The sequence below is a fragment of the Lepisma saccharinum genome, chromosome 14 (assembly GCF_977018435.1).
Source record: "Lepisma saccharinum chromosome 14, izLepSacc3.1, whole genome shotgun sequence".
In the NCBI taxonomy this organism is placed as follows: domain Eukaryota; kingdom Metazoa; phylum Arthropoda; class Insecta; order Zygentoma; family Lepismatidae; genus Lepisma; species Lepisma saccharinum.
Window position 1 is genome coordinate 69,959,292 of NC_139242.1, and position 10,553 is coordinate 69,969,844.

Here is a 10,553-nt window from a genome sequence, read left to right on the forward strand (position 1 = left end):
TACATTCGACTTGTGAAATCCTCAGGCGACACGGTGTAAAATTTCCCTTAGTAGGCCACTGTCATCGTCACCTCGAAGCGGAAGCTCATGTTGACTACAGAGTTAAAATGTCTCCTTAACCGGTGGGAATGCCCCTCAGTTTTCTTCTTTCTCCTTTATTTTCTGTGCTTGTTCGTTATACAGGCAACATCTTATGATCTGACATACACAGTTCATGTACTATGTATACATTTTAGCAAAAAAATCTGTCTAAGTCAAGGGTGGCTCAGTTGGTAGAGCAATGGCACGATATGCCAAATCCCTAATTCGGGTCCTGGTAGAGCCTGCAATTTCCGCCAAAATGTCTTCATATGCAACATCATCTTGCTTTCTCTTCTCAACATACATAAAATTTTTGGTTGTCTCTTTATGGTAGTTAAGTGTGTGAGTTTGTGTCAAATTCGGTAGGCTTAATCAAAAGTATTTTTATTATGCCATGAAATTCTCGGACTGCATACTCGGAATTTGGTTCGGACACAACTAAATCATCTCTCAAAACTTTGATTTTCAGTTGATCTGTGCAATTTATTTCTTTTTTAATAAACTGCTCCAATACCCAGTACTGCTGAAATATTTACTTTAGAGAGACCTTCGATCTCTTTGGCCCTATACCCGAACTAGCACTACACTAAGGATCCGGAAGTTCCACTGTTGTCAATGTGTCCAGGTTTGGATCTGAACTGGAACTAATAGTAGACGTCGTTACTTTATGATATTTAGTCCTTTTCGTTTTTGAATCACTAGATCATATAAAGCTACCAATGGACACTGACTGATCACTAATCAACTGTACGAACTGTCACACTTACCCCTGAAGTCTCATTAACCGATTCTTTGTACAGATCAACCGGGAAATTGAATCTGCATATTTATATCCTCATTATATTCTAGAACATTCCACAGATAAAATGATTTGTTAATATTGCCAGTAGTTTGACTCCTTCTCTTATCCAAGAACATTCCCTCTCCCGCTTTCCAGAGATTAAAAAATTGCCATGAATCGCCCTACATGTGGCGCTACCTTTGTTGTGCAGCTTCCAAATGCTGACAAGTCTTTACATAGTGCTCAAGTCCGCTGCGACAACACCGAAAGTGCAAGGAAAGTATATACGTGCAATATTGTCAACAACAGGGTTAAAGAACATTCTCCGTCTTGCCTTGATAATAATTTCTCTCTTTAAACTATTGTCCCATTATTAAGAAGACAAAAACCTAATTTTACATAGTGTAAAGTGAAAAATTTCCTGGGGCGGGGGCTCCAGCCTCCCTGATCCCCACCTTGGATACGTGCTATTAACAATAACAAGTTTATAGAACATTCTCCATCTTGCCTCGATAATTATTTATCTCCATAAAGTATCGTCACATTATTCAAGAAGCCAAACACTTAATTTTATGTAAAGTGAAAAATTTCCTGTGGGGGTGGGGTGCTTGAGCCCCCTGATCCCCACCTTGGATATGCGTTATTAACAATAACAGGGTTATAGAACATTCTCTGTCTTGCCTCAATAATTATTTCTCTCCTTAAATTATTGCCACATTATTCAAGAATCCAAGAATCAAATTATATCTAGTGTAAACTGAAAAATTTCCTGAGGGGGTCGAGCCTCCTGTACCCCACTTTGGATAGGTGCTATTATCAATAACGTCACATTATTTTCTTTTCACCACCAGAAGAAATAAAAAACCTCATTTTATCTAGTGTAAATTGAAAACTTTCGGGGGGCTCAAGCTCCCTAAGGCCCCCCCCCCCCCCCCCCCCAAGCCTTGGATATTTGCCTGTTATAGCCTAATCTTTACTGAACAAAATGAGGTATCATTTGTAACTCTAGCATTCGTAGTTTCCAAGATAAAAAATATTATTCAAATCTAGCAGAATTTTAAAATTTCGCACTTGAAAATACTCCTGGCGTTAAGACCTAAATCAGGGAAATCTGCCCCGGTGTCTAAGGGTTAAGGTTCTTGTTGAGAAGTTTAGAAAGTAATTACACCACCAAAGATATGGATGAATGTTGTGAAGTATTGCTTTGCAGGATGAATAAATACCAATTGCACACTTTCATGTTGCTGACCGAGTGTTGAAGCATGTGAGTTCAGTAGAGTCCTGATAATTTGAGGTGGATGGGACACAGACTACCTCAGATCACATAAAACTCAAACCATATGGAAGATCGGAAGAGATTAAATATAAAACAACATATAAAAAACTACAGTATGTGTAAGTTGTTATGAATATTGTACTTGCATTTTTCATTACAGTAGTAACAATGATGTTAGGGGGGGATATACAATACTGATCTTATACTTTAAAGAAATGGTCAACTGTCTTCTGCTTCAGAACATTCCATCATTTCCAAGTAGCAGTGCCACATCATTGTCTGAATAGCAAATCGATGGTAGGTGTTGCCTCTGACTGTTGTTCTACAAAATGCATTGCTGCCTTCAGTGCAGTGAAGTCCCCCATTATTCTTGGATTACATGCAACATCACATTATCAAGACTCAAATTAACAAGATTGTACTGTACTTTGAGCCTTACTTGTAATTTGTATTTTCCTTACTTTGCCATTCCTGGTTAATCGCAGCAATGAGAATGAATGGTGATTAGATGAAATTGATAAGGGATACTCCAGAAGAAACACCCATGCTCAATCCTGTACTATAACCTAGGACTGTGAGATGGTAAGTCCATTACTCAATTGTGTGATCACCAATTCAACAACCCTCCCTTGTGAACATCCAATCTGAGGTTACCTGTTGTAAAGGCCAGAAGGTTTAACCTGGCATGGCTCCCGCCATAACCTTCTCTGTCGTCTGCAGGGCATTGTTGCCACTGATTTCTGTGCAAGGGAGCAAACTTGGTGACAGGCCGTGCTGTGAGCAGTGATTTGGGAGTGCAAGCACAGATATTTCCACCACCAGAGCATTCATGTCTTTGTCAATGTGGCAACAAAGGACTCAGGTTCCCCACGCAAAGGAAACTGCAACTCTGGTAGGCAGAGGACAAAGCACGTGCTGTCTCCAAGGATGAAAAGACCCATGTAATGCCTGGGAAAGTCTGCTAGAAGAAGGAAATCTATGGTTTGGTGCCAACTGCACCAGGTTAATAAACCTTATTGCCCAGGGGTTCCCAAACTTTTTCGATTCACGGTGCCCTCAGTGTTTCACGATTTTTCTGCAGTGCCCAAGTCAGAATGTGATCATATGTAACACTTCCAATGCTCGGTTAGTGTAGTTAGGTTGCTTTCCTTAAATTAAAAAACCAACACATATTTCAAATTTAGGAACATTTTATGTGTAAAAAGTAGTAAAACCACATGTAGACTAACAAATAAGTATCATTTCAGTGAAAATATTGGAACATTTTGTGGTGCCCCTGTAAGCCAGCCACTGCACCTCTGTGCACACTTTGGGAACCACTGTTCTAGCCTATAGGCTCTAAGTCTTATAGTCAGGGACTGCAGCACGATGGGTAGGCAAGCCCAAAAATTCCTCTGCTCACCTGATTGCCCACCCCATCAAATTCAAGACAAGTGCTTAGGAAAATATCAAAGCTTCAATAAGAAAAAGTATATTATTGTCTTCACTCTCTGCACATTTTTTTTATGAATATTGTTGATACTAGAAAGTGCCACAAATTATCCAATAAGAAGTTTTGCTTATTATTTCTTTTCTTTTGATTTACATTGGTTTACTGAGTAGGAAAAGGAAAATTGTTAGAAAATACATTGATGAATAATACATGTCAAATATATCTCTTATTTAAAACTTAAAACATGATCCAATTAATACTTCTGTGGCTAGAAGTAGTGCAATATCTGGCTATAGCCAAACTGCACGTTTTCTGAGGTTGGGGACTGGAAAGTACAAAATGATACAGAATGGAACAAATATCAAAAACAACCCAAGAAGTAAATAAAAACACATTACTTCCGTATGGTATGAAAAAGAACTTCGATCCATGGCATGGCTTTCTTATCCTAGCATTTTGGGTAATGGATGTTTTATTTCGATAGTATGAAAATAATCACAAGGTGCCAACTTCACATAACCATTTGGTGAGGGGAAGGACAAGATTGACAACAAAAAAATTTATCTACAACCTGTGATCAATAAATACGGTGAAATATTGAATGATTGATTTCATGATTTATTTGTAGGAAAGGCGGTACATGTATGCAGGAATACAGTTTATTGTCCTTCAAAATAATCGCCTCCAATGGTAATGCACTTCTGAGGATGCATGTAGAGGTCTCGCATACTTTGAGCAAAGGCAGCTTGTGTGATGCGGTTGAGTTCAGTGTTCACATTGCGTTGGATGTGATTTGATTTGATTTTATTGATGATGTCGGCAATGTACGAAAACTGTTGTCCTGTTGTGGTTATGGTGGTATGGGGCGTGCATTATCATGCAGTAGATACCAGTTTGAAGCAGAATTTCATGTTCATACGTTGCTCCATTTCACCCATAACAGCATCGCTGCACTGCACCTTACTTCCACAATGCATACACGCAAACTGCACGTCTGGACAGCCACACGGCTTCGCGAACGATGACACAGACTTAGGGGTTCACTGACCTGCCCGTCAACCAGTAGTACCAACCACCGCATGCCAGCAATTTATTCACCGCATTTATTGATCAAAAGTTGTATAATGTATACCTAGGTATACTTCTTGAGGAATTTAGAAGGCATAAAATGACTTGCCCCTCTTAAAGTCTACACCTATGATGATAATTGTAAATAAATTAAACTTTTTTCAAGAGTTTTAAAGCGTTATGAACAAGAGAAGAATTGCTACATAGCTCCGATGATCAAATTTGATGATTTTTTGGTCTAAATCAATTTCCACAATACAGTATGTATAAATATTTGTCTTCCCAAGTGCTATGCATATTTCTGTTGAACCTTATCTCTTTTTCTGCATTAGCCAGATGAAGATTTACTTCAGATTTCATTGAGTAATTCCATCGATTCTTCAATATTCATTTTGTGCAAATTCCTTTTTTTTTTGTAACCTTTTTTCAGTGATATCATGTGTGAAAATTCTCGTTTTTACGCTAGAAAAGTTTAATGCAGAATGAACAATGTGTTCCTTGTGTGTTTTAAAACTTTCCCTACAAGACATTAAATAAATGCTAAGATTCATATGCACTTATCAATTTGTGAAACCCCGTGAGCCAAATTAAAGGATCATTCATTAACCCTCATCCAGGAAGCAACACTATTTCCAGTTAAAAACACACAATACTAAAACTACATATTCAAGATCATTCATTTGAATTATGGTGAAAAAAAATTTTCACTGTTTGTGTTTACATATCTTCTGTCGCCATCCTTGAATATATTATAATGTACAATCAACATGTGTCTTGTATTGAAAGAAGAAACAAGGTATTTCGTCTTGTAAAGGACATTAATGATGCCAAATAAAACTTGCGCAATTGTAAATGTTGAATTTTGGTGTAACGTGCTTTCTGAATCTAAAAAGCTAAAATCACATTTGAGTTTTTGTTCTAAGTAATGGGGACTGGGTCTACAGTTTAAAATGGAATCTGAACCACCATTTGCCTCCACCGTGTATGTTCAAAATCACAGTTCAAATAATTTTGCTGCTAGGCGGCATGCTTCCATGTAGGGCCTCTCACATGTATCGGTATATTTTGTGCTTTTAAGCCGATTCTCAGCAACATACACAATATACACAGCCATACATTTTTGAATCCTTGTCCCGAGGTTCAAAACTTGCAGTACCTGAAGTTCTGTGGATGCTAGTTTAGGCAATAGACACGTACTTCTTCAAATTATAGTATAACGCCCATTTCCTTTTAGATAGATATAGGTTTATTCATATTATATTTACAGAAATTAATTCTTGGTCGTTATTCACAAAATTAAATTCCGGTGTACCCTGTCCCCCTTCCCGAAGAGAGTGTGTAGACTCGTGTAGCCACTGGCTCCACGAGTAAAAAAAAGTACAACCCTCAGTACTAAAAAAGGTGGCTGAAGGTATGTGTGTTGTGTACCCGGTTTCCCACATGAAATAAACTATTGGAATAATGTGAAAAGAGCAAGTGTGTGTATTAAAAGAAAAAAGTTAATATCCCCGCCGTCGGTTCACATAGAGAAAGCTCGCCCAGCCGCTCCCCTCTGAGAAAAAGATACCTCTTACATTGCTGTACTCCGCCAAACATCTGAGTCCCAACTGCTCCCCTGCCCTTCCTATTTATAGGCCCTGCTAATGACCTAAACCGTTACTGGAAACTTACTGCTCCCCAACGGCCAAGAACCCAAACATACAGGAATACATAGACATACACAATTTATAACACAAAAAAGGATCCAGTAATGATCGCATCATTACACACAGGAGCGGTGTTGGTTTCACAAATATAAATGCTTCTTGTAATAACTTTTGCTGTCTTTTTCATTGGTAAAGACTTTCTTCCATACGTTTCATAATTTTTGCATTAAATTTGCTCATTCACCTAATAAAATAGTAGGCTATGTTGAAAATTCCTTCTTAACTTAAAGGCACGAGACAATGTATCCACTGTACAAAGCGAAGTACACAGTGAGCAGTTAAAAGCATGGACAGGCAGATACAATGAAAGGAAGGACGACCTAAATGATGGAGAAGTAGGGAGATTAAATCAAGACTGACACTGGAAAGACAGAAGAAATGATAGAGAGGAGAAAACCCTGAGGAGCAACAGGTCTTTGAGGGATCAAGACAGGCATATAATCAGGGGAAGGGATAATGAGGCTGAAGCCCCTTCCTCCGACTTCCTACAAATATCTCATGTATATAGTGTACGTATAGTGATAATTAATTTTACTTCCTTAGCAGAATTAAACTGAGAAATTCATCTTCAGGGCTTCTACCCCCCAACTTTTTCGACTTTAGATGACAGCTGCTGAGAAAGGATGAGCCACCCTTCCCGAATAATATCCTGGCTACGGGCCTGAAGCAAAACTGCCAAGTGTTTTTTCAATAGGTGACGGCATCGAGTCCCTTTGCCACCCTTTTCTACAGTGGAGTGAATAGGAAGCATAGAGAGTGTGTGAGAGAGGAGGGGGGAGGACCGTAAAGTATAAATAAGAAAATGTACACCATTAAAAAGAAATGGGGAATGAAATACAAAGGAAATCGGGAGAGAGGGATGGGAGAGAATGCATGTTTGTGAAGTGCTCTGCCCACCCTAATTTATCAATATATGGATCCTTCCCACCCGGTCAAAATTTTCTGGCGTCTCCCCTGCTTATAGTATTCAGCACTTGAATTTGACATTGTTATCTAATGGAGGAGGTGTTTTCTCTAGCCTTTGGAGTGTTCAACATGATGACAAGGAAAGATAGAGCCCCTTTTCCCCTACATTTTAGCATGATAAATTTCAAGTCTCTTCTTTCATCTGGGCATTGATTAAATGGCATAGCCAGATGTCGGGCACACCTGGTATTGCCCTCTGACACGACCAATGTTGCCAGTACACCTCGTAATTTTCCAAGAACACTATTTTTATGAATGTCATAATTAACCCCATAAATTATCTGCAATGCATAAAATATGTAACAATTTAGCTTTCTTTATCAGTTCGATAAATATCCAGAGACTATTGATACACACAAAAAAATATTGCAAGTGCTGTCTTGCTAGCTGTCTCTTATCCCTGTTTCTCTTTACTTCATACAAAAACGTTTTTACACCTTAGTAACTTTCTCCCCATACTGAACATTCATGTCTAGAATAATTTTCATGTTTAATATTTAAAGAAGATCCACTTAGACAAAGGAAATATCAAGTGCAAGATTCATGTGTCTATTGCTTTTTCTTACACATGTTTAAAGTTACAGTTGCCAGACTTTCTGGACACCCTGTACCATGTTTCCAGCTAACCACCATTTATAAAGAACAAAAAAACCTCATATTTCCCATGTCCTTATTGAGATGTTAATTTTGTTCCTTTACATGTTTATGTATGGGATTCACCTCGGCAACTTTTCTGTCCCTTTTTGTTTTCTTTCGAACAACTTACCTCATTTGGTGTATGAAGTGTTTGAGCTTGTGTTTATGTAAAAACTAATTTTAAGTGATCAGAAATAGTTAAGTTGCTTAAAAAATTATTCTGTAAAAAGTTGTACTAATTACTTCTTTCTTTTTGTAGGATTTCACATACAGTCAATGAAGATGCATCTGAAGAAAATAATTTGAAAAATGTGACTCGCAAAACAGGCGCTAGTGAGGAAAATGACTTGAGTGCTGCACTTTCTATAGTTAATAGTATCCTTTCCAAATCAAAGAAGAGAGGGAGACCAAAGTTAGGTAGCCCCACTTATCAGAGCGAAGATCATGTGTGTGTTGTGTGTGCCAAAAAATTTGCTACACGTGAGAACTTGCGTGTGCATTTCAAGATTCACACGGAAGAGCCAGAACACACATGCAACATTTGTGGAAAAAAGTTCCGCAAAAAAGCAAACCTAATCGCTCACACTGAAACACATCCTGGAGAGAAGAAACATGTCTGCAGCATCTGCAACAAAGCATATCTGCACGAAAGCAATCTCCGTATTCACTTGAAGGCCCACAAGGATGATGGCATCTACACCTGCAATATCTGCGACAAGATATTTCTGACCAAAACAAGCATCCAGCACCATGTGAAAATACACAGTCGCAAAAGTGTTGCATGCGAAATTTGCAACAAGGTATTTTTCACAAAATCTGGTCTTGTAGCACATATGCTGCTTCATTCCGGACAGCGTAATTTTCAGTGTGACATGTGCAAGAAAAGTTTCACCCAAAAATGCCAACTTGAAACTCATATTCGCAGACATACGGGGGAAAAACCTTATAGTTGTGAGTACTGTGGTGCTACGTTTAAAGACCCATCAAGTTTATATCCCCACAGAAGACACCATACTGGTGAAAAACCCTACACCTGTGAAATATGTGGAAAATCGTTTAGAAGAAAAGGTATGCTAGACAGTCATAAAGTAAGTCATTCTGATGCAAGGCCTTTCATATGTGATAAATGTGGCATTGCATTTAAAACGCGATACCATCTTCGAAGACATACAAAATTACTTCATTAATGTTGCTTATTTAAGCAACATTAATTAAGTACCTTTTAATGTGTGTGTGTGTGTGTGTGTGTGTATATATATAGTCAGTAATGTAGTACAAGTGTGATACAAGTATACCAACCATTACAAATGATCTGTAATTGTTACAATTTTTGGTAATAAATTATGAATTTATGTTGCTATAAAGAATTAAAGATCATCTTATTTATCTTTGTGTGCTTGTATTTCAGTCAGGCAAAGATCTAGAATTAGAACAAAATGACAGTGTGTTTTCACATCTTCAATTGCTGAGCATTAGCAACAATACCTTACAACATTTAGTCACTTTTACAAAATATGGTTACATATATTAATGTGCATGAATTATTCTTTTGAAGCATGAAGCATTTACAACTAATGCAGCAAAGTTATAATTTGAAAGTAGTTTTTTATCAACTGGCAATTTTTCATTCCATTTTCCTAGAATATTCTCATGACAAAGTTAAACATGTGGCACTTGCTGTCAATCATACAAGGTGACACAGGGAAACTGGAAACTTTGAATCTAGGATTAGCAATACTGTAGCGCTGGCATTTATTCAGGATCGATGCGACATCATTGACAAGGCTTTACATTTAGTAATGATGGTGCATTAGAGTGGTGCGGAACATCTGTTCGCTGTGAAAGTGTTTTATAAGAATGGTGATAGTGTGACTGCCGCGCAAAGGGTGTTTCGACAGCATTACCCATCGGCTCACACGATTACAACCTGGGTGCGTAATTTTGAAGAAACTGGCTCAGCCTTGAAGAAGAAGCCCCCAGGTGGCGTTGGTACATTACGTACCCCCAGAGAATATGGAATCAGTTTGAGTTGCCATTGAGAGGAGCCCTCACCACTCCATTCGACAACATGCATCTGCGCTACAGTTGAGTCGAAGCAGCATACAAAGAATAATGCATGAATTACAGTTCCACAAGGGTACAAAGAATAATGCATGAATTACAGTCCCACCCCTACAGATTGTGCAGCATTACATCCTCACGACCCTGTGTTGCATAAGGGTTTTTGTGAACAGTTGTTGGCTAAGGTTAACGAGGATGCCAATTTCCTTAACAATTTCTGATGTCAGACGATGCCTATTACCACCTTAGCGGTTATGTTAACAAGCAGAATTTCCGTTACTGGGTAAAGGAAAATCCTTGTCAGCTTCACGAGCGTCCATTACATAGCACCAAGGTTGTATGTATGGTGTGCATATCTTGGTGTTATCGGCCCTTATTTTTTTTTTTAAATGAGGAGGGCATTGCAACGACAGTGACATCGAAAACATGTGGTTTCAGCAGGATAAATCCACGTCACATACTGGTTGGAGCCCATTCACAAATTGTTTGCAAGGCGAGTCATTTCACGTACCTGTGATGTTCCATGGTCTCCGAGATCCCCCTGAT

General features: G+C 38.4%; 1 protein-coding gene across 2 annotated transcripts in view; it reads left to right on the forward strand.

Moving 5' to 3' along the window:
- LOC145999002 (uncharacterized) overlaps positions 1–9,293 on the forward strand; it is a 133,139-nt gene extending 123,846 nt beyond the window's left edge. The window contains exon 2 of one of the 2 annotated variants that reach the window (XR_014443357.1): positions 8,206–8,260. Coding sequence is in view for 1 of the 2 variants with exons in the window: in XM_083135864.1 (XP_082991990.1) it covers positions 8,206–9,133 (928 nt within the window). In the remaining variant the exon portion in view is untranslated. Of the gene's footprint in view, positions 1–8,205 lie in introns of both variants that reach the window. The other variant, XM_083135864.1, reaches the window with a different exon arrangement.
- Positions 9,294–10,553: the final 1,260 nt, after the last annotated feature.